We start from the raw sequence: 25013 nt of genomic DNA, 5'->3' as shown, positions 1-25013 counted from the left end.
GGGAAAAAAAGGCCAGAATGAACCCATTTACCCCTTTTTCCAACTCCAGCTCCAACACTCCTTTACTCTTTTATAAACCTGACTTCAAAAACACTAACCCCCATTCAATTCCCTTCAAATCCAGTTGTAAAACTAGGTTTTATACATGGTTGTGGCCAGCAGGTGGCGCCGTTGAGCGGCACTGGCTGCCGGTTCCGTCCACTCCTCCGGTGAGTCACTGCCCTCTTTGTCGCTATGACACCTGTTCCACCGGCCTCATCTGGACATCTCCAATCTGACAGAGGGGAAAAAAAAAAGATCAAATTATATTTCATCTACATATTACAGAGAGATGGGAAAGGATTGAAAGAGAGTGAGAGAGAGAGAGAGAGAGACAGAGAGAGAGAGAGAGAGAGAGAGAGAGGGGGGATCATTTTCATTCTTTAATGCAGCTGGATTGAATTTTTATCTGTGATTTTATCTCGGGTCTCGTATTACCTAAGAGCATACTTGCTATTACAGGAAGAATCATTACAGCCCTTCACTGGTCAAATTAAGATCACAGAGTTCCACTGAAAGACACTGGCTGGTCACCTGTGTTCCACTGTAGCATAATCCAAACCAAAACACAAAAAAAACCTCGCTAACGTGAGTGAGGTGTTTCATCCCAGGGCGTCTCAGCCCTTTTATCTGGACATCGTGAAAACAGGTGAAGCTGAGTGTGAGGGCAAAGCTGGGAGACATTGTGGTGTGTGATACTGAAAGAAAGAGAGAGAGAGTGTGTGTGTGTGTGTGTGTGTGTTTTCTCACCTGAACATGAGGTGGAGCGCTGAGGACATACATGACAGCACTGGCGATGTCTTCAGCTTTCAAACACTGCCGAGCACAACAATAATCACACACACACACACACACACATACACACAGGAACACCAATCCATTTAGACAAGAATAGTCACAGTGAATTTCTCTTTCCCTGTCTTCCTCGTCTGCGTGTGAAAAGCCCCACAGATACACAGATGTCATAAATCTCCTACTCACTTTAATACTTTCATAGACAGCAGCAGCCTTCTCTGGGTCACTGTTGTGGTGTCTGAAGGCAAACTCCGTTTCCACTATACCTGGAGATATACACTGCACACAACACAACAGCACAGTCAGCATTTAAAAGAGACAAAAAGAGAACGCTGAGAGAGAGTTAGAGAGAGAGAGAGCGAGAGAGAGAGAGAGAGAGAGAGAGAGAGAGAGAGAGAGAGAGAGCGAGCGAGCGAGAGAGAGAGAGTTAGAGAGAGAGAGAGAGAGAGAGAGAGAGAGAGCAAGAGAGAGAGAGAGAGAAAGAGAGAGAAACGAGGAAAATGTTTGTGAGGAGTCAGTGCACACACACACACCGTGGCTCTGATGTGGGTGTTGGCCTCCCGCAGCTCCTGTCTCAGACCCTCGGTCAGTGCGGTCACTGCGTATTTGGTGGCGCAGTAAAAATGTTCGTCCGCACTGGGCACCATCCGATGTCCTCCCATGCTGCGTTAACACAACAGTACAGCTGACACACAACTACACACATCAACTCTCATTTTATCAAAAAAACAACACTACAACTCACACACAACTACACACATCAACTCTCACTTTATCAAAAAAACAACACTACAACTCACACACAACTACACACATCAACTCTCATTTTATCAAAAAAACAACACTACAACTCACACACAACTACACACATCAGCTGTCATTTTATCAAAAAACAACACTACAACTCACACACAACTACACACATCAACTGTGCCCCCCACCCCACCTACCCCCCCCACCCCAAAGAAAAACCCAGCAGATCTTTGTTTTGTCATGGTCTTATTTCAGTTTCAGGTCTTAGGTAATCTGTCTGCTTTTGTCTTGGAGCTGAGACTCTAGTTCGGCTGTATACCTGTTAATGTTGATGATGTGTCCGTCGTCAACGCTTCTCTCTTTCATGGACTGGTAGGCCTCACGCGTGCAGATGGCCAAGGCAAGTACATTCACCTGGAGATGAACACGGAGAAGCGGTGTTCAGCACACAGCTCTGCGCATCGTCGGATGACAAAACACACATCTATGTGTACACGCATATTCTCTCTTTCTGTCTCTCTCTGGGGTTCTGTCTATGCCAAACACACACACACACACACAAACACACACAGACACACAGATTTAGATTTCTTGATCTGTAATAAGGAGCAGTGTTGATGTTTAGTGGGCTTCACAGTGGCTCAGTGGTTAGCGCTGCTGCCTCCCGGCGAGACGGCCCTGGGTTCAGATGGGAATCCCGGCCGTGTCAGGTCCTTTCTGTGTGGACCTGGGATGTTTGCATGTTCTCCCCCCGTGTTTGCGTGGGTTTCCTCTGGGCCCCATCATCAAAGACATGCATGCCAGGATTAGTACTCCTGTCAGTGACCTTGACCAAGGCACTGGAAAAAAGACCTGGAACTGGTCCCCGGGCGGTGGCGGCTGCCCGCTGCTCCTAGCTCATAGTGTGTGTGTGTGCTCACTGCTCTAGTGTGTGTGTGCTCACTGCTCTAGTGTGTGTGTGTGTGCTCACTGGTGTTAGGATGGGTTAAGTGCAGAGGCTGCATTTCACTGCTCACTGTGTGTGCTTCTAGCGTAGTGTAGTGTATAGTGTCAAGTCTGTCTGTGGTGTTCCTGACTGCTGACCTAAGATCACCCTCTCACACACACACACACACACATACACACACACACACACACACACACACACCGACCCCACCCCAGACTGAGTCTTACAAACACCGCAGCACAAACAACATGATGAGCTGGGAGGTGGGGAGGGGGAGGAGTAGTATAAGTAGGAGGTGAACCAGGCGTAGGAGGAGAACGGCATGTCACAACCAGCACTCACGCCAGGACAAACTCAAACGACTTTGACTGATACTGCGCCTTGGGTCAGATCTTAGTCTGTCAGTCTCTCCTGCCCTGTCAGTTTATGTAAATTCCTGCTCTTTCTTTCATTCTTTCTTTCTGTCTGTCTCCTTCTCCCTCTCCCTCTGTTGGAACGGAATTCCATGGTAACGGATGGGGGGGGTGTGTGTGTGAAGTGGGCAGTTTTTTGTAGTGATGTCTGTTTGAGCAGAGGGCTGTGTGGGGTGAGAGGCTGAACGGTCAGAGAATCAAACAGAAAGAAAAACAGTCAAACAATGGAAGAGGAAGTGACACATGAGAATAGAGCCCATGCATTTCCCTCCGCACGTGAATAACCGCCGACCCAACAGTGTGAGAGGGACATGAGTGTGAAGAACTGACTGTTTAGGAGATGTGGAAGAAACGCCTCTGAACCTGTGTGTGTCTGCGTGTGTGTGTGTGTGTGTGTCTGCGTATGCGTGTGTGTGTGTGTCTGCGTGTGCGCGCGTGTCTGTGTCTGCGTGTGTGTGTGTGGGTGTGTCTGCGTGTGCGTGTGTTTGTGTCTGCATGTGTGTGCGTGTGTGTCTGCGCGTGCGTGTGTGTGTGTCTGCGTATGTGTCTGCATGTGTGTGTGTGTGTGACGTCGCATTTCCCCACTCACGTCGATCATGTTTCTCCAGCCGTCCGTTTTCCCGTTGAGCAGGGGCTCGTTGCGGGCCAGCCCGGCGTTGTTGATACACACGTCCACTCCCTGGTGAAGCGTCTTGATGGCGGAGAACATGGACAGAATCTCCTCCTCGTTGGACAGGTCACACTTGTACGGGATCAGCGTGCCACTGTACCCTGCACTCTGACACTCAGCTGCCAGCTTCTGCAAAGCAAAAACATACAGCAGAGAGTGAAGGCACTGACTAAATACAGAAAATAGAGTGTAAAGGCACTGACTAAATACAGAAAATAGAGTGTAAAGGCACTGACTAAATACAGAAAGTAGAGAGTAAAGGCACTGACTAAATACAGAAAATAGAGAGTAAAGGCACTGACTGGATACAGAAAGCAGAGAGTAAAGGCACTGACTAAATCAGGGAGTGCACCGCTACATTTCTGAGTGTTGATTTCCCAGAGTAAAATTTTCAAAGCTGCGTCTACACAGATAAGTGTGGACAACATAAACTAAAAAAAAAAGATGACATGAACACTAAATCCACTGGCACATGTCTTTGAAATAACTTAACAACACTGAAGCTTTGTGAATAAGACAAACTACACCATTTTAGATGCACCTGTCTCTCGTCACTGGTTTCGATTTCCAGATCTGGGATAAGGAGCAGTGTTAGTGTGTAGTGACGGTTGTGATGTGATCTGTGATAAGGAGCAGTGTTAATCTATAGTGACGGTTGTGATGTGAGTTCTCAGTCTGTCAGGTTGAGTCTGTCAGTGCTGAGGTCTGTCTGCAGTGTGTCTGACTGCTAACCTAACATCACCCTCTCTCTCTCACACACACACCCACACACAGACACACACACACACACCACCTCAGTCTGTCTCACAGAAACACCAAACTGGTATGGCACTGTTTCTGTACGGGTGGTGTTTTTGAGAGAAAGACGTTATCTGCAAACACACCTGCTGATCACGTGACCACCGGAGAGAATTAATAGCTTTGGTATTTATTAGTGCACTGATAAACACTGTGATTTCAAACTACAATAACAGATACAATAGGTACAAGACCCATAAATCAATGAGTGAATTCACTGATAAACATTACCTAGCAAAGTTAACATGTTGGCGGCTACTTTTGTGTAGTTTAGTCTAAAATCAAACTCCAAAGCTTTAATCAGTCTGACGCCCGAACAAACATACTCGTCTGCTCCTGCTCCTTGAATCGATTTTAAAATCGAATCGATCGATTAATAGTTCACCCTAGCAACTGCATTACAATCCAGAAAAAAACAAAAGTAGACATATGCGCAACCCTGACTATAAAATTGAGATGTGTGGAAAAAGTGACGTGTAACAGTGACTACCACTGTCTTCTCTTTACTTTAGTCACTGTTGGCACACAGCTTAAGGATTCTAAATACACCCACACACTGAGGATCTGGCAGTGAACACCCAGGTTCACCCAGGCAGGATAAGGCTCACGGACAGGCCACTGAGTCTTGGTTTGAGTCAAGCAGAGGAGTTCATTCAGGACTGAGGAGAGAGACAGTTTAGAGTGTTAAGGATTCAAGCTCTGGCTACATGTCGGACAGGGACGCTGATGTGATTTAGACAGCTTGGGAATGCTGGGAAATGTGGTCTCACTTGAGCGAAAATTTGCTGTTGATGGGTAATGTAGTCTTATGTCACTTGACACTCAGGCTGTTGTTGTTAAGGAGTAATGTAGTCCTGAGTGACAGGGCACAGGTGGTTGTTGGGTAATGTGGACATGCATGACTAGGAGCAGAGAGCAGCTGAATGACACAGTTTTGAGTGACAAGACACAGGCAGGTAATGTAGTTTTTACATGACTGGTAACATATGCAGTTTTAAGGGACAGACACAGGCAGGTAATGTAGCTTTTACATGACTGGTAACATATGCAGTTTTAAGGGACAAGACACAGGCAGGTAATGTAGTTTTTACATGACTGGTAACATATGCAGTTTTAAGGGACAGACACAGGCAGGTAATGTAGCTTTTACATGACTGGTAACATATGCAGTTTTAAGGGACAGACACAGGCAGGTAATGTAGTTTTTACATGACTGGTAACATATGCAGTTTTAAGGGACAGACACAGGCAGGTAATGTAGCTTTTACATGACTGGTAACATATGCAGTTTTAAGGGACAGACACAGGCAGGTAATGTAGTTTTTACATGACTGGTAACATATGCAGTTTTAAGGGACAGGCACAGGCAGGTAAAGTAGTTTTTACATGACTGGTAACATATGCAGTTTTAAGGGACAGACATAGGCAGGCAATGTGGTTTTTTAAATGTGACTGGGGACAGACAGGATGTCGCTTTAAGGGACAGACACAGGTGGGTATTGTAGTTTTTTTTTTAAATGTGACTGGAGACAGACAGGATGTAGTTTTAAGGGAAAGGACATGGGTTGTGGCCGCGGGTTAGACACAGCTGGAGTGGTCACATGGTGTGTGGGTCAGACGGTGCTCTGAGGCTGAAGTAACAGACAGACAGACCAGCAGCTCAGCATGGCACTCTGGTTAGTCCTAACTCTCTCTCTCTTGCTCTCTCTCTCTTTCTTTCTTAGTTTTATCTGTCTTTTGTTTTGACAAGGATGTTTCTCACAATGTCTCTTCTTTCTTTTTCTCTATCTCTCTTTTCCTGCTCTCTCCCTCTCTCCCCCCCATCCCTCTATTTCTCTTTTTTTGGACTCTCCCCTCTTCGTCCTCCATCTCTTCCCCTCTCTCTTTCTCTCTCTCTCTCTCTTTTTCTCTCTCTCTCTGTCTCTCTCTCATGCCAAATTGGTCTGACACTTGAGGGCAAAGACAGCCAGACAACCCAAAAGAGGACAGAGAAAAAGAGAGCAGGAAAGGGGGAGGACACACACACACACACACACACAAGATGACACTTCTGATCCATAAAGAATGAAACATTGACACTACTGTAACTTCAACTGAATCAATATCTCAGACCAGATCAATGGGCTGACACATGCCAGTGCACTCATCCACACATGTTCACACAAGCCAGTCACACAAACTGGATATGTGTGTCAGTTTTCTACTCACACATATACATACCAAATGACATACATGCACGCACATGCATACACATGCACGCACACACACACACACACACACACGTACACAAACATGCGTACACATGCATGCACACCAACAGAGTGTTGCCTGATAGCTGGGAGGGCAGGCACTTTCCCTAAATGTAAGATATGGGATTAAAATGTTTTGCAGGGCTGTCCAATCAGATTAGAGCCAGATTTTCTTTATTTAAATCAGTTTATCTGGACAGTCTGCTGGAGGACTGTTCAGAAAAGGGGATTTTTAGAAATAAAATCAGTCTCCTCTATCAACTCTCTTTTACTTTGGATCTAATGTCAAGCGCACACACACATAAACACACACACACACGCAAACATGCACACACACACACACGCGCACACACACACACACACACACACACACACACACACACACACACACACACACACACACATTTGTAGGGTATCCCTTCTGGCTTCATCATTGTGTATTCAGACATGTCTGACACCAAACTAAGACTTGCATTTGATTTTTGTGCTCATGTCTTAGCATTGTGTTTTTGTTTAGTTATGTGTGTGTGGTTTGTCTTTGTGTATATGCTTCTGAGTGGGTGGACTGCTGATGTGTGTGTGTGTGTGTGTGTGTGTGTTTGCACTCTCTGCAGTCATGAATGGGAGGCCTCAGTTGGGAAGAGGGGGTCAGAGAAAGCCTCGTTCTGATTGGCTGTCACATGTATCCTGCTGAGAAGAGCACAGCAGGGCATGCTGGGACATGAGGGAGACGATAGGAAAGAGGCCAAGACTGAGAGAGAGAGAGAGAGAGAGAGAGAGAGGGAGAGAGAGGGAGAGGGAGGGAGGGAGGGAGGGAGAGGGAAAGAAAAGAAGGAAAACAAGCATCTTTGTATATGCAGAGGAGCTGGCACTCACACAAACACACACACATACACACACACACAGTGAGCGGCGTGTCAGACAGTGCCTGGGATGTAGACTGACTCTATACACAGTTTCTCAGTGTGTAGTGTTAACTATGGAACAACACCTCCACAGAGAGTCAGTACAGACTGCAGAGAGTCAGTACAGACCTCAGAGAGTCAGTACAGACTGCAGAGAGTCAGTACAGACCTCAGAGAGTCAGTACAGACCTCAGAGAGTCAGTACAGACTGCAGAGAGTCAGTACAGACCTCAGAGAGTCAGTACAGACTGCAGAGAGTCAGTACAGACCTCAGAGAGTCAGTACAGACTGCAGAGAGTCAGTACAGACCACAGAGAGTCAGTACAGACCACAGAGAGTCAGTACAGACTGCAGAGAGTCAGTACAGACCTCAGAGAGTCAGTACAGACTGCAGAGAGTCAGTACAGACCACAGAGAGTCGGTACACTCAAATGAGCCATCTGTGCTGAGGGTCAGGGTGAAGTTTTCTTTCTGTACCTTAGAGGTAAGTGGGAACTCTGATCCTCCTTCAGCCTGTTCTGAAACCCAGGAAATTCCCATCTCTCACCCAGAGCTACAGCAGTTTAACCAATCACTTCCCCTCTTCAGAGCCAAAAGTTCTCTCAGCGCACTGAGAAAGAAACTCAGCGGGAGTCTGCTTGTTTGTGCAAACGCAAAGACGACAGATTAGCTCAGTTTTGGTATATTTATGCTTTAATTTGAGAAAAATATTCATTGTGGACAAACACATCTATTTTCAAACAAATAAACTTTCTTCTAGAAAGTTCAGTGGAGTCAACAGTGAGTGTAAAATGTGTTAGGAGTATAGCATGTGACAGCAGACAGGTGTGCATGAGAGAATGTCACAATACAGACCTTTATAAACAAGCATGTGTGTGAGTGTGACTTATGAACATATTCCATTACCAATACACACACACACACACAGTGAAACACTTATTCCTACTCTATTACGTATCTCTAACACACAACACCACTGGGCTTGTCACATTTAATTCTCATCCTCATTATTAACATCTACACCCACAACAGCCAAAGTGAATGAGAGAAAGAGAAAGAGAGAGAGAGAGAGAGAGAGAGAGAGAAAGAGAAAGAGACAGAGAGATGAAAGAATGAACGACACAGAGAGCGTCTGAACGATTACGGGTGTAAGAGATTATAAAGCGGAAGAGAGAGAGAGTGAAAGAGAGAGAGAGAGAGTGAGGGTGATTATATGATTTCCATACTGACAGAAAGGAGAGACCACGTGTGGAGGGACCATAGAGAGGCTCGGTCAGCAGAATTTCCTCAGGACGCCGGTGAAAAGACAGGTGTGTCGTACCTGACGCCACACCCTGCCTGTCGCTTATCAGAGCCAGGTGTCGTGTACCACCAAAACGACACAGAAACAATTACACCACGTCACCTTCGTGTACAGACTGACCCGTCGCATCCACACAACCAAACACCCCCCCCCCCCTCCACCCCCCCCTTTTTTTCTCCCTTTTTTTTAATTAGAGGAGACACATAAATCCCTCTGTACCTCTGACCTCACACTGAGAGCAGGGTCACAGGTCAAAAACAGCCCAGCCCCTGGGGGGATAAGGCTGCATTCCTAGTTGTGTGTGCTCTGAGAGAGGAGACCTGTTTCACTCACACACGCACGCACGCACACACACACACACACACACACACACACACACACGCATTAATGAGGTTCACGGTCTGAGCTGCATTCTGTTTCATTTGTCTCTGATTTTTAGCGTTTTTGAGAAAGCTAGCTGACTCACAGTGTTTTATTTCTTCCATGTCTTCTTTTTTTTGTTTGCACCATTTTTAAAACTTTTGATATATTTTACTTAATCCCACAAAATATTACAAAAATTATATGCTTTACAAAACCCCCTACATACCACAAAACACACACATCACACCACACTACACACACCAGCAAGACAATCAGCACCCTAACACACACACACACACACACACACTTTTATGCCAGAATATTACCATGGCAATCACTCCCCAGCTACCAAAAGACTACAGGTATTTGGGGAAAAAGTTCACATATACCAAAAAGTCACAGCTGTACTGCATGTTTATACTATTCATACTACATGTCTGAAAAGCACACGTCGCAAACAATAAACATACTCCATGCAAACAAACACACCATGTGTTATAACAATCACAATTCTAACTATGTATCTGACCAAATCACAAATTCCAAACCTATGACACACACCACACCCAACACACACACACACACACACACACAGCAGGTGGTGTGTAACAAAAGGATAGGCCTAGATACTTCGTTATTGCACTGAAGCAGTATATTGGAGTACGTATTTGTAAGTTAGCATTAACAATTTTTGCAACTTTCATTTCATGCTCCACTCCACTTATAAGAAAATTTTTCACTCCAATGCATGTCTACTGATAACTTGTCGTTAAACGAATAGTTACAGTAGCATACAGTAGCTTGTCCAGTGGCCTGCAGTACACAGAAGTATTACTGCGGTCTATCTGTCAGACACCAACAATGTAAAACGGCCCGACTTACAAACAGCTATGTAAGCTTACTGCAGGCCACTGGACAAGTCAGGTTCAAGTAGCGTAGAGGCAATACCTAAGCTAAATTTACTGCTTTCGGTAGCACATCAGCTAATTTGAGCTAGCCTCACGTTTTATTTCCGTCACGAGAACCAAACCTAGCTGGCTAGTCAGTTATAGATTCGATGGGAAATTTAACTTTTTCAAAGTACATTTTTAATGTTCACGTTAATCTAACCAGCACTCGTTACCTTGTTATAGCTCTCTTTACATTTTCAGCAGAAGCAGTCATACAAAAAATAAACAGGACTTTCAAGTATCAGTTAGAGGCATCAGCCTGGAACAAAATGTTGTTCTGTTGTTTAACCACTGTTTTTTTTTGTCCTATAAATACCTGTACGGCTGCATTACAATACAGGTCCTTTTCTGAGTAGGTGATTGGCACTTTTAGTTGTTTTTGATGGTTGTATCTGTACTTAAAACTTAAGACTTTATGCTCAAAATCACCATCAACAAATAAATAAAAAGAAATACAGACTGAAGAATGAAAGGGTGAAAACAAAGTAAAGAAAATAAAACAGTGCTGTAAGTAAGAGAGGAGAACAAATAAAGGCATTTTAAATGATATCTGATCAGATCTGTGTGGCCAGATGTCAAACTGGATACAGCACAGGTAACTCTCTCTCTCTCTCTCTCAGACACACACACACACACACACACACACACACACACACACACACACAAACAATTAACGAAGCAGTATGAGCTCTGAGTAAGCCTGCCTGCAGGAGTTGCCTTAGTATTAGGATGAGGTTAGGGGGAAACTATGAGTTTGTCATGTGGCTTTAAAAAGAATGGTGTGTGCGGGTATGTATGTTTGTGTGTGTGTGTGTGTGTGTCTGTCTGTCTGTCTATCTGAGACAGTCGAGAAGAGAGAATCAAAGAATGGACGATGTAAGGCACTGTAAGAAAGTATAGCCCTGCAAATCTGAAAATACAATTTTAAACACAGCAGTATGGTTACTGCTTACTGTCCTTACTGCCCCCTGTATGTCTGGAGTAGGTATTACCTAACCATAATAATAACCATATCCCTGTCTAGATGTTACAAATCAAACATCTAATCCACCATATCCAACAAATTCACCAGTACCATTTAAGAACTACCTACATCATTTATCCTTGACACAAAAACAAAAAAATCAGACTCGTTTAAAGCCCAGACCTAAGGAAACGATCCAGGAGATGAATGAAGGGCCAACACTATGTAGTCTATGAGTGGGCCAGCTGATATTCAGAGAAGTGAGGAGTGCTGTCTCCAGTTTCAGGAGTGAGTTAAGTTTTCATTAATAGCTTACAGGTTTTGTGTTGAGCTGGGTGGCTCTCTGGCGATGGAACACATTCAGAAATCTCTTATGTAATGCCTGCTAAAGCCTCAGCAAAGACAGGCATAAACCAATGGAATCCAAAATCATTATTAAAGAGCGAAAAAAAAAAGACATTTGGAATGGAAGTGATGATGATGACCACATACAAAACAGAACCCCCTGAAAAGCACACACACACACACACGCACACAAACGCACGCGCACGCACACACACACACACACACACACGCACGCACGCACACACGCACACACAAACGCATGCGCGCGCGCACACACACACACACACGCACGCACGCACGCACGCACACACACACGCACATACACACACACACGCACACACACACGCACACACACGCACGCACGCACACACGCACGCACGCACACACACGCACGCACGCGCGCACAAACTACTTTCAAAGGCGGACTGTTCACAGCATGTTGAATGTGAGAAGAGAAGAAAAGAAAAAAGAAAGGAGAAGAGAAGAGAGCGCTGACAGCCTGGCCATTCCTAGCATGCCTGTGCCAACATGACCTCACATGACACACTGCTACTTAAGCATTTGGCACTGCTATCTCACTCTCCGTGTGTGTGTGTGTGTGTGTGTCAGCTCTTAAAGGATCAAAGCCTGTTGGCTTGGGTGTGAAATAGGCTGTACATGGGGAGGTGCTGTCTCCAACCTAATCAAACACACACACACACACACACACAAACGTACACCCACAAATAAGACCCTGTAGTCCCTCTTACATGTGCGAGCTTAGCTGTGTCGCACCGTGAGTATGAATGTCTTTCCGTAATCAGAGGCTCACTGGAGCCTAGACTGGAGCCTTGACAGGCCGAGCCTGTGAGCCAGGCAGTGCCACGGGAGAGGCTGTCACTCACGGCACCGAACGAGGCTGACAGGAAAATGAAATCATCAGATCCACATCCTCCATCGGCTGCTTAAAACATACCCACTTTCACACTCACAGAACAACCCCACCAGGAGCTAGGAAGGTTCAGGTAACAGAGGCACAGGGTGTGTGTGTGTGTGTGTGTGTGTGTGTGTGACACAGTGTGCAAGGAACACAGTGTGTGTAAGAGTGTGTGTGTGTGTGTGTGTGTGAGAGAGACTAGGGTGGAGACGTTTGACTTATCTGTCAATTATTCACGTCAGATAACATCATATGACTCACTCCTTCACAGTGTTTAAAATTCGGAGAGATCAGTGTGAGATCCATTGTTCTTTAAAGCTACTCCTTACACACTGCACTACATTTAGAAACAAAGGAGAGTAGAAGTCTCCTCTATTTTCAGAAGCTTTCCAGTCAGGCAGTGAAATCTACACAGTGATTTGTCAGTTATTTGTTCCACTTTCATGAGAAAAATGTAAACAAGTTTCTTATAACTATACTGTATGACTGTGAAATATGACTAATCAAATCATCTGGGTATGGTTAATTTTGCCACAATTATAATGATCTGGACTACATATGTAGCCAAATTTTCATATTTACTTATTAACTTTGAATGTGTCAGTAAAGGCTTTGTTACATCCCTTTTAATTTGCGGGAAAGTGCTATGTTAAGATCCAAATACTGGACACACGGCTGTGTAGCTACAGTAAGTAGTCTTGATTTTTCCGACAGTCTTTGGCACAAGTTCTCTAGAGCGTGCATCACAGGGATAAGACAGTCAGTTAAAATTGAGAAATTCTGCTCCTTTCAAAGAGATTTTGACGGCATGCTGCCACACTGGATTCCCACGCTGAACCTTTAGCACAGATGGATCGTACCATCTGAGGACAGGAGGGGGGGGGGGGGGGGGGGTTGGTTTGTTAAAAGACAGTGATGGACGGGGCATTATGACGGATTGCTGCTCCGTAAGCCCTTTAAGTGTATTTCTGTGGGTGTTTAAGGGGCGCACGCCGCCGTGACGACCGACAGATGATCAGAAAAATGGAATTAGGAATAAGCCCCGAACTGTCAGACCGTGTTATAAAAGACAATCCGATTTTATTTAGAGTGATGCCGATCTTTCAGACTGTCTTTATGCTTCTCTGCCCTCCTCTCTCTCTCTCTCTCTCTCTTTCTCTCTCTCTCTCTCTCTCTCTCCCCCTCCCTCGCTGGCTCTCTCGGTGGTCTGTATGAACTCACTGAACTCTGGTGTGTGTCTCTGTGTGTGTGTGTGTGTGAGTGAGAGAGAGAGATGTAATTGGTCTGCCCACAGCATCAGTGTCTCTCTGGGCCAGAGACATGGCGGTGAGCTGCAGCCGCGGATCACTGACAGAGGAGCTTTCACACATGACCACAGGCCTGTTCTTCTCCTGCCTCTACTGCGTACTGTCTCTTTTTGTTTCACTCTTAACAGACGCATGGCTCCACCGCAAAAACAGTGTGAGTAACACACACACACACACACACACACATATTCCTATGCTCATGTGCAGACATAGCACACATATACAAATCACACACACACACACAAGCATACACCATACAAACATTCAAACAGACACAAACTGCCCTATGTGTGCACGCGCGCACACACACACACACACACACAGAAGTGATGACAGCTACAAAAAGCAAGAAGAAGGATCACTCAAGCAAAAGAAAAGGTGAGAGAGAGAGAGAGAGAGAGAGAGAGAGAGAGAGAGAGAGACAGACAGAGACAGAAAGAGAGAGAGATAGGGCGAGGTTGTCCTGGAACTCCACACGGACACGTTTTGATGACTAACACTGTATATGTTTTGGAAAAAAAACCCCACAGAGATAAGAAGCCGAGCTGATGTAAAAGGCATCTTAAGCTTTTTCATACATGTCAAGTTTCCCTCTGAGCTGCATGTTGGACTCTGCTGGTGTGTGAGCGTGTGTGTGTGTGTGTGTGTATGAGAGAGAAACAAACCAATCCCACACACTTCTGCTGCGTAGCGTCTGTTTTGCCCTCGTAACTCACGGATTGTAATGAACTGCAATGTTTAGTGAAAACATAATGGAAATCGGAGAGCGGGTTCTGATGGGGAGAGGGGAAAAAAAAACAGTTGGCTGGGAAGGTGTCTTTTCGTTAAACAGGGTTTGATGACTTCATCCATAAACCCTGCATCATAGGGTCTGTCTGAGTACGGCTGCCTATACAGGCTGAGAAAAACAGACATATTAAACTGCTTTCTAAAATACGTGTGTCTGTGTGTGTGTGTGTGTGCGTGCGTGCGTGTGTGTGTGCGTGCGTGTGTGCATGCGTGTGTGTGTGCGTGCAACATGTGTCTATAATAGAGAGAGTGTGCGTAAGTGTGAGCATGTGTATTTGTACGTGTGGAGGAAGTCTCCGCTTCACTCAACCCTTCTCCCAAAGCAGTGGCTCATGGAAAAGTCTGTGAACCACTCACTGCACACACACACACACACACACACACACAAGCAAACTGCGCGCACGCACACACACACAGACTGCATACACACACACACAAACTGCACACACACACAGACTGCACACACACACACAAAACGCAAATTGCGCACGCACACACACACACACACACACAGACTGTACACACACACAAACGCAAATTGCACGCACACACACACACACAGACTGCACACACACACACAAACTGCAAACACACACACAAACTGCACACACACAGACAGCACACACACACACACAGAATGCACTAGGCCATTGGCCAAGCGCTCTCAAGAGAAGAACTGAAGAGAGAAGAAAGAGAGGAATAAAGAGGAAGTTTTTTTTTTCTCTCACTAGGCCCCACTGTGACAACCTCAAACAGATCCATGGGGGACCAGAGAATGCATTTGCGGCGTGGCTCTCTGAAGGCCCGCCCGGGAGAGGACGGGGGTTTGTAAACCGACTCCGCTGAATGTCGCTAAGCTATTCCCAAAAGCGATGGAGTGGCTTTTCACTGGGGGGCTGTGACACTTGGCCACCGACCCGAGTTTTGGACGGTAGTCTAGGATTCCCCCCCCCCCCACCCCCCCACTCTGAAATCTGGCTGGGTGGATTTCTGAAGCTCTGACAGCAGGTGAGAGGAGAGGGAAGCAGCAGGGAACTAAACAGAGGATGACTAGTTTTGGAACGATGACTCTCACAGGATCAGGCCATGACAGCTCACCTGGTGTGATCTGCAGCACAGTGCATTAGCTATTTATTTTTATGCTTTTTAAAGGAGTTTTTCTATGCACTGTGCATAGAGAGAGATCGGCTCTTGTCAGGAATCAAAAGCCAGTTTTATCCGGTTTATCTTGTTTCTGGGATGTCACCTGAGTGATTTAGTCTTTAAAAAGAAAGAAAGAAAGAAAGAAAGACAGAAAGAAAGAAACAAAGAAAGATATAGGTGTTAGTTAATCAGTGAATAAGGAAGCTGTCACTCCTTTCTGATCCCTGTAGCACAGGACCTGTTTGATGTGAACAGTGGCGTGTGACCAATTGTGAGTTTGTGAGTGATGACAGTGGAGCTGACCCCACTTCCTGTCATTGTGGCCACGTTTCCTTGCAGACTTTGTATCAAGGCATCTGGCAGCAGAAACAATTTTGAAAATATTTATTTAGAGGATAAGGCTAATAAATGAAAAATCACATGTCCACAACACATTCTCAGACAAACCAGAAGTAGGCTGTGTACACACACACACACACACACACACACAGACAAACACACACACACATTAATCAAACGGTTTAAAACAAACATCACGCCCAGGCAATCTGTGTTAGACACGTGTTTTTTTTTTTATTATTTAAATGAGCGTTACCTTGAGACACTGACTGACCAATCACAGCTCAGGTGACGTTTGCTATAAGAGTGATCAGGATTCCCTGAGAATGGCCTCTGATTGTAGATAAGAGCTCTGCTCACTGACCTCCATTCACAGGTACGTGAGGCTGCTGGGAGGAGGCATGGCCGTGAGCCAGGATTAAACCTCGGACACCCTCTAAAGCTCGGACACCCCCTAAAGCTCGGACACCCTCTAAAGCTCGGACACCCCCTAAAGCTCGGACACCCCCTAAAGCTCGGACACCCTCTAAAGCTCGGACACCCTCTAAAGCTCGGACACCCTCTAAACCTCGGACACCCTCTAAAGCTCGGACACCCCCTAAAGCTCGGACACCCTCTAAAGCTCGGACACCCTCTAAAGCTCGGACACCCTCTAAACCTCGGACACCCCCTAAAGCTCGGACACCCTCTAAACCTCGGACAACCTCTAAACCTCGGACACCCTCTAAAGCTCGGACACCCCCTAAAGCTCGGACACCCTCTAAAGCTCGGACACCCTCTAAAGCTCGGACACCCCCTAAAGCTCGGACACCCTATAAAGCTCGGACACCCCCTAAAGCTCGGACACCCTCTAAAGCTCGGACACCCTCTAAACCTCGGACACCCTCTAAAGCTCGGACACCCTATAAAGCTCGGACACCCTCTAAAGCTCGGACACCCTCTAAGCGGGGGACAAAGACCCCCCCACACACACCCCTGCCCTCACCTTCACCCTGTCAAACAGCACACTTGTCTATATGGTGCTCCACTGCTCTTCCGGGCCTTGCCAAACCGAGTTAGGTGTGTTTAAATTGGTTTGGATTAAAAACCTGAGAATGCTTCAGCTCCGCAGGGGGATGATGGCCCGATCCTCCTTTAAAAGGGGAAAAAACATTCAAATAAATGAAAAAGAGAGGGAGGGAGAGAGGGAGGGTAGGTATCTGTCACGCTCTCTTACCGCTCATGTTACCGGCAGCCGTCTGGCTCTTAAACCTCCCCTGTGCCTCGTCCATACATCAGGCCGAGGTTATGCTCTTAAGTGCTGATTCAGACAAACAGCTCTTAGCACAATGAGATTGGTTACATATTACTGAGGGTCAGAGAAGGCACAGCCTCATATTGTAACCAGCGAGGGGAAAAAAAAAGGCATAAATAAATAAATAATAAAAAAAAAACACAGCGAGGCAGGCGTCCCGAGGCGTTCCCACGTCGGGATCCACGGGTTTTTGAACCTCGTCCATGAGGGAAAGGTGGGAAATTCTTTGCCATTAGCATTCAGGGGCAGCTGCGGCCTAATGGTTAGCGAAGCGGGCTGGTGACTGAAAGGTCGCCGGTTCAAATCCCTGGACCGGTAGGGGAAAAATGTAGGCGGGGGGAACGAGTGAGCTCAACACCCATGGCTGAAGCCCCCTTAGGCAAGGCACTTAACCTCTTGCCCAAGGGCACTGTGTGTGTGCACTACTGGCTGTGTAAGATGGATTAAACGTGGTGTGTGTGCGCGCGTGCAATCGTGGAGATTCTGTTCTACTCAGAGGGGGTGTAAAGGTTTTGGACTGTCTGCCGTATGATGGCTGTGTCTATCTTAAGGTCTGTCTTTTCTTATGTCTGATTGAGTTTCTCTGGAAAATACCATACAGGTGATACCACATACAAAGTTGTGAGTGGCGTTTATGTAACTGAGTATCAAGTTACTGTTGCATCTTATTCAGCAGACGCTGTCAGTATTATTACATTTATGGCTTTTATACTGATTAAATAGAAGGTCAGGCAGGCAAGATAGCCATCGGTTATGTATCCTACATTAAACAGAGAGATGACCCATTGTCATCAGGGTAACACTTGTTCTTACATTATGTAAACTGAGGCCTTGGGAATTCTGGTTTAACCATTAACGCCACCTGCCTTTATCATCCCAATCTGGTTACAGCATAATCTGAGAAACTACAAACAAGCATTTTAAAAGCCATTAATGCGAGGTCTGTCCCCCGCCACAGCCAGACCCCCTTACACCCTTGGGTCATGAACATGTTACACAGTGAATTGCAGGGACTTGTTCCATACACGGGACCAGATTTACCTGTGTCTGCCCAGATAATCTGAACCAACAGCACAGAGAAGAGAGTGGTGTATTATGTGCCACTGGTCTGTTTTTTGGGGGTTTTGTTTTTACACTGGCTGTGATTAACATGTCGGCGACCGAGGCCTCGGTGGATCAGACCCACAGTGACCTGCCCTTGAGACCAAGCCCCCTTTTCTCTTTTTAATAACAGGGCTGACGTGAGTCTCTCCACTAACTTCTTCGACGTCAGTGGAATATTCCGGCTCGATGACTCTGCGCCATGACACAGGATAACAACGTCCCCCTTTGTTTTTTTTGTTTTTTTCTTCCTGCCAGCGACCCCCCCCTGTGCTGTGACATACACCACTCCTGCATTTTCTAGGAATCGACCAAGCGACAAGGACAGGCACGCATAGATTAAATGACAAACACCTCTGGTCCTAAAAACACCCCCCCCCCCCCCCCCAACACCCCCATCCATCCAAGCCCCAGTCAGACATCCCAGTGTCCCTACACACAGTGGGCTTAGCAGACACAAGATGACTTCCTGTCAGCGTATCTGGGTTGTTCATTCAAAAAGCCAAGACCACACAGTTTGAGTGAGTTTCTGTTCAACCACTTAAACCATGTGATGTGAGAGAGGGCACCGAAAGAAAGTGGGAGTGGAGGAGAGAGAGAGAGAGAGAGAAAGAGAGAGATGTAGGCTCCAAACGTCCCTTTCATGCCGTCCCTTTTTCACATAGGCGCTTTAAAAGCACACCATTGGCTACTGGCAGGTGAATAAAACGCCGTTGATGGGAGAAGACCGAGAGGACAGTCAACTTTCGAGAGATGAGAGCTATGAAAAGTATGCGAGAAACGGCGCTTTAAATATGATTAGTAAAGATGTCCTGTTCGACTGCTGAAACCTGAAAAATTACACTTCAGATAACGGTCATGTGTAATGCACAGAAGCATGACTGATACTAACGTAGAGCATTCATTTTTCATTTTTCATCTGACCTTCTATGGATGGCATTTAAAGTTGAACAGGTGTTGCGTCACAATTTTAAAAACTACCAATCCAAACTCGTTGAGGACAGTCTTTGTTATCGCCAAAAGCTGAAATTCTTTAGCTTGTTAAATTTCTTTTGGGGGGGGGGGGGGGGGGTGCAAAACGTCCACCTGAGCCAAAGCTGCCGTGGTTACCGTGAGGAATGTGCCTGTAGGATATATGGACCTGTGTGGTTCTGAGAGGAGAGCGACAGACGCCAACGTCCATCAGAACCAACCAGACTGGCGGTGGTTACAGAGAGTGTTTCCCGGGCTCTGAGCTGGACCAGGGGTGGTCGAGTCGAAAACGCGATTGTGTCTGTTTCTTGCTGAAAACGGCGAAAGGAAAAACGAAACTGACACGGCACCGGCCGAGCAAACGCGTAACAAAGATTCAAAAAAATCGTCCGATTAAAGCGGCCGCTCGTAAACGTATACGCCAATTAAATTGCCTCATCTCGTGTGAAACTGCAGTCACGGAGTCCGCTGTGTTTAATGGCCACGTTTAGCACCGTCCTATCTAACTAGGCCATATTTCAAACAACACTTTGTCAACCGCCTGAGAGACAATGACGGATTGTCAGCTTAAGAAGGCCGACCCAGTCAGAGAGAGAGAGACGTCCTGAGAATGTGGGAAAAATACTGCTTTGCTTTATTGCTTGGCTGTAACTTCTAGAGGAAAAATGTGCCTCATGGCTATTGTCATGATGAAGTATTAACATTATAGGGACCTGTGCTTGCTTAATTACTATATGCTGTAAACTTTATCTGTGTGTTAGAACAAAAAGCATTTATTATGTAGAAGACAAGTCCTCTGTGTGTCTGCAACACCTGGGAGCAAACACCAGTTATCCGGTGCTTCATGAGAAAAAATTATCTTGTAAACCCCCACACATGTCCTTGGAAGTCTGTCTCACTGTATGAAAAGCTCTGCACTCCTTAACCTCAGAGAGAACTGCACTTCAGTTCTGAGGCGTGCTTCTACTGTGCATGAAAATAAAGAAAAATACGATCCATCGCATCTGAGGTTTGTTGTCTCTGAGACTTACCACCTCGCCATGAGGAAACTCCAATTTTCCCTAACAAGAGTCGCTCGATTTTACGACAGCTGACGAAACGAGAGCTAGAGTTCATGAACTAAGGTGCGGTATAACACACTTACACACAGACAAGCAGGAACCTCCAACGCTTGCCAAGGCCCGCCTTCACTGAAGCGTCTCTTTACTAAAACCATGACCTGCATCTCACGACAGAGACAGCGTAGCGTAATGGAGGGGGAGCTTTGCCCAAAGAAGAACTCCATGTGTGGGTCAGACGGGGACAGAGATCCAAAAAAAACAAAACACTGCCACACGACATTGGAAATCTGATTTGGACCTTTTCCTCTAAAGCTTGTCCTCAGAGTTCTGTTCAGTGGGGTCAGCCTACAGGCAGTGTGTAATAATACGGTAATTCAGTAGTAAATAAACATGTTATGTATGTTTACTAAAAATCTAAGAAAGCCTTGCCCCAATGGACAAATGACACAGGATGTTCACCGTGTGTGATAATTATGACATCGTCGATGACACTTAAAATGAATTCTGAGAAATTTTTCATTTTACTGTGACAGACTCGGGCACAAAAGGGGTTAGCGACATTACTTAAAATGTAAACTGTTATACTCCATAACTGCTGACTGCAATGACCGATGACTGGTTTTTGCTTTTTTGGCTAAATAGTGCAGTAAAAAGTCCAAAGCTTGACAAACTGAAGAGGAAAGGAGGTCCTGGGTGAAGAGATGAAGTGATTTGTCAGGTCGTGAGAGCTGATGTTTCTGCGTCAGTCTCTCCCACACTGATCAGGCAGACAGACAGAGAGCTTCCTGAGCTCTGGGCCCCAAATCTAACCTGACAACCTGTTACCAAGTGGCTGCCATTCCATCCTTAACCGATCCAGCCTGTGTCCCGTGGCGACCACACGCTCACACACAGTCTCTCTCTTTCTCTCTCTCGCTCGCTTTCTGTCGCACAAGCACACACATTCGTATACACAGCACTCTCTCTCTCACTCTCTCTCTCACGCGTACACACACTTACACACTTTCTTGCTCTTTCTCCGTCATACAGACTTTCTCCCTCTCTCACACTCAAACAGACCTCCTTCTTCTCATTCTTTCCCTGTTTTTCTCCCTCCTTCTTACAATCCCTCTCATGCACTCCCCCTACACACACACACACACAGACACACACCCTCTGTCCCCTCTCTGGGAATACAGACACGCAGACGTAGAACTGCTGCCAGATCTTTTCACTCCCTATCTCCACACTGGTTCATTCAGCTTCCTATTCAACTCTCTGTTAATCTGCTGTGAAAAGCTGGAGTGGAGTGGTACTGACCCACCTCAAGGCTTCTGCACTCAACACACTCCAAGTCCAACACACTCCAAGTCCAACACACTCTCAGTCTCAACTGCTCACTAAACGCTTTCATTTATTTTTATTCAGCTTTCATCCATTACATCAATATGTCTATGACTAGAAAACTGAGGCTTAGAAAACTGAGGCCATAGCAAATCATTCATAAACATCACCCAGGTTCTGTAAAAACCTCATGGACAACTCCAGTTTCCTCTCCTGAAGAGACAGAACTCCAAACTACACCATTATCCTCACAGTGGATTCCTTTTAGCGAAATTACACCACTGCCTTGTGATCACAGGCACAATGGACACAATGATAGCCTTGTCTGCTAGCATCTCAAACAGCATCAGCTCTGAGAACACACACACACACACACATACACACAAGTCCTCATAAAACAGTCTATGCCTTTCTACATAGCACAAATCACACATGGAAAAAAAAAAAAAAACTTCCAAGTTTTCTCAAACACACACACTCAGACACACCCCAGAGGGAGTCTCTCACCCTCATCTTTGTCTGTATGGGGAACATAAATCTTTTGGCTGTCTGCTCTTTGGGGTCTGTGTTTCTGCGCTCTCTGAATGACTGAATGTTTGAATAATGCCTATAATATGAAAGTTTAAGCTTGGCTTCAGCTTTTCATCAAGGACTTTCACAAAGAGCTATGTAGATAGGAGAGAGAAAGCAAAAAAAACTCCTGTTCAACGTAACAATACGTTAAAAAGGAAATGGTGATGTCTACGATTCTATTCACAATGATCATAAAAAAAAAGACCATAAAAAAAAAAAAGATTAAACAAAAACAGGTTTCAGAAAGTGCTCTGAGGATCTGGGCATGAGGCAGTCATAAAATCACTTTTTCAGAGTGCTCCAGTCTGAGTAATCACTCATAAAAGCCAACCTTTGTCCCATCATAATGATTTAGAGTTCTACTGCATGTCTGTCTGTCTGTCTGTCTCTCTCTCGCTCTCTCCCACACAGTGTATTTCTCTCCCTCTCTCTCTCTCTCTCAGACAAACTACCACATACAGTGCATCAGTGACCATGACTGGACTGTACTAGGGAGGCAATCTGATAATGGCACTAGTTCTCTCTCTCTCTCTCTCTCTCTCTCTCTCTCTGCAGGCAGCATCTAAGACACACATGGATTTTTGCATCGGAAAAGAGCTGCCAAGCCACATACAAAGTGTGGGTTGATTGAACTGCAACTATTCCAGCACTGACACTCATTTTCATAAAATACTGCACTCCCTCCCTGGTCCCCTTGATCTTATGGCTCCGTTTAGCATGTTACAACATCAGGTGATAAAACTGACACCACACAGTCCATTCAAATGACACTGCCGAGAGTGCGATCTAAGAGCAGGTCCTCCTCAACCGCTGAGCGTGATACGCTAAACAATCATTCATAAATTCCACCCATTTGTTCCCACAGGAGCAACCAAGAGCACCAGCTCTGTTCTGACGATTAATCATCTGCAAGGCTCAGTGCAACCACAATCAATCTGAAACATCGCCGTTACGATGGGAAACAGAAAACGATCCTTCTTTATCGTCAAACTAAAAGAAGCGAAAATCGCTTCTGAAGCTACTAATGTTTGTTGACATGTCCCTTGACGGCTGAAGAGGACTTGGGAGACGTGAAGGAAGTCAAGGGCAGAGGTATAAACTTGAAGGAAGTGAAGTTAATGATTGACAGAGGCGTACGATTAAAATGTTAAACGTCGGCTTTGGGAAATAAGACACTCGTAATGTTCAAGTGCTCAATTAAATGTTTTACATTACAAGGTATTGGTAAGCATCCAGAAGGTATGGGTATGCTGATTGTGGACTAAAAATTAATACTGTCAGCAAAAATCAGAGTTTAAAGTATTGAACGATCTAAGTGGTATGAGAATATATATATATATATATATATATATATATATATATATATATATGCATGCACACACACACACACACACACGACTTATCTAACAGCCAAGCAGAGAATAGTAACTATTGGCCTCAAGAGAGTCTCATTCGGAAAATATAGGCGTCCAGGTATTTTGTTGCTAAAGACGATTCGGTGGGATTGATATAATCATGGCATTACCATCAGTAATTCATTAACTTTGTAGCCGCGCCAGTGACGATGCAGGCCAATTAAGCCATGTACTGCAGATGCCCATAACGCTAAATGGGAACAACACTGAGCGCATACGAGGAACGAACGTGTTTTAAGAAAAAGAAAAAAGAGAAAACAGGGACACACGTGAGATGAATGTCACATGTCCTATGGAGTTACACGACCGAGTTTCTTTGCTATTTATCTTAGGGGAAACCAGTTAGCAAGAAATGTTAGCCACGTAGCTAACAAAAGTAGCACACTAAAGAGGTGGGCTAAGATAAAGCGACTGAGCCAACGCACTGTCTCCATTACAGACAGTTATATTCCATGCCTTTGCTTCAGTTTCCTGATACTCAATGCATAGCGCGTATGCTTTCTCACCTCTATTTTGTCAACGTTTCGAGCGCATCCGACCACCTTCATGCCTTGCTGGACCAAAGACCGAGCAACTGCCGCTCCAATCCCGACCGAAGCTCCTGTCACCAAAGCCACTCTGCCTTTCCAGCGCTCCATTTATCCTGCTTATTTCTCCAGATTACCTCCTTAAATCACGTTGACAACAGGGTTGCAGAAAGACTAATTTACTAGTTTAAAACTTCTAACTCTCCTAGAGCAGTAGAAGAAGTATCAATAAAGTCACTCGTGTGAGTTGCTGTTGGGCGGACAGATAGATAGTTTAACCCTCCCCTTTAATGCACTCCTACCAGTAACATCGAGGAAAAGAGCGCTGCTAAGGAAGCCCCAATCCCTGCGCTCGGGATTAAATATTAAATGACAAGCAAAAGCCAAAGTTCTTTGTTTAGCGTGTCCTCCTTCATCAGTTTTCTGGGGTTTTGTGTGTTTGTTTGTTTGTTTTTTCATGCCAAAACACATTGACACTGTACACACCCGTACTTTTTTTTAGCAAACTTGTTCAGTGAAAGACGAAAAAATCTGAATCCATACTTTCCGAAATCCAAGACAACAGCCCGTAATACACTTATCAAATAGTTTTTTAATCATTATTTGTATTACTATTATTATTACTATTATTATTTTTATTTTTTTTTACGTATTTGTGACGGTGAATGGTTGGACATAATTTAAAATAAGAGAGTATATGCCCTCCTCTCAGAGACTTCTTTGTCAGTAACAATACTTGAAATGCTTGCGTTTGTTATAC

At 45.3% G+C, this 25013-nt stretch overlaps 1 protein-coding gene across 1 annotated transcript; it reads right to left on the bottom strand.

The window, feature by feature from the left end:
• Positions 1-29: 29 nt before the first annotated feature.
• dhrs11a (dehydrogenase/reductase 11a) lies at positions 30-24502 on the bottom strand. The gene is made up of 7 exons (XM_030792778.1): positions 24233-24502; positions 3536-3745; positions 1907-2001; positions 1368-1497; positions 1021-1113; positions 790-855; positions 30-274 (listed from the first exon to the last, which is right to left on the bottom strand). The coding sequence occupies exons 1-7, from the start codon at positions 24362-24364 to the stop codon at positions 233-235; spliced, it is 768 nt and encodes a 255-aa protein (XP_030648638.1). The 5' UTR covers positions 24365-24502; the 3' UTR covers positions 30-232.
• Positions 24503-25013: the final 511 nt, after the last annotated feature.

Source organism: Chanos chanos, chromosome 15 (genome assembly GCF_902362185.1).
Source record: "Chanos chanos chromosome 15, fChaCha1.1, whole genome shotgun sequence".
NCBI classification, from domain to species: Eukaryota; Metazoa; Chordata; class Actinopteri; order Gonorynchiformes; family Chanidae; genus Chanos; species Chanos chanos.
The sequence above is the reverse complement of the archived record's forward strand: the minus strand, read 5'-3'. Positions and strand labels throughout refer to the sequence as shown.

What these genes read in the sequence shown, in the direction of transcription:
- dhrs11a (XM_030792778.1), bottom strand. Translation starts at nt 24,364, where the DNA reads ATGGAGCGCTGGAAAGGCAGAGTGGCTTTGGTGACAGGAGCTTCGGTC. An exon ending in CACATCATCAACATTAACAG is followed by an intron (nt 1,498 to 1,906) that starts GTATACAGCCGA and finishes GTGTTAACGCAG; the next exon opens with CATGGGAGGACATCGGATGG. An exon ending in CTGTCTATGAAAGTATTAAA is followed by an intron (nt 856 to 1,020) that starts GTGAGTAGGAGA and finishes TGTGCTCGGCAG; the next exon opens with TGTTTGAAAGCTGAAGACAT.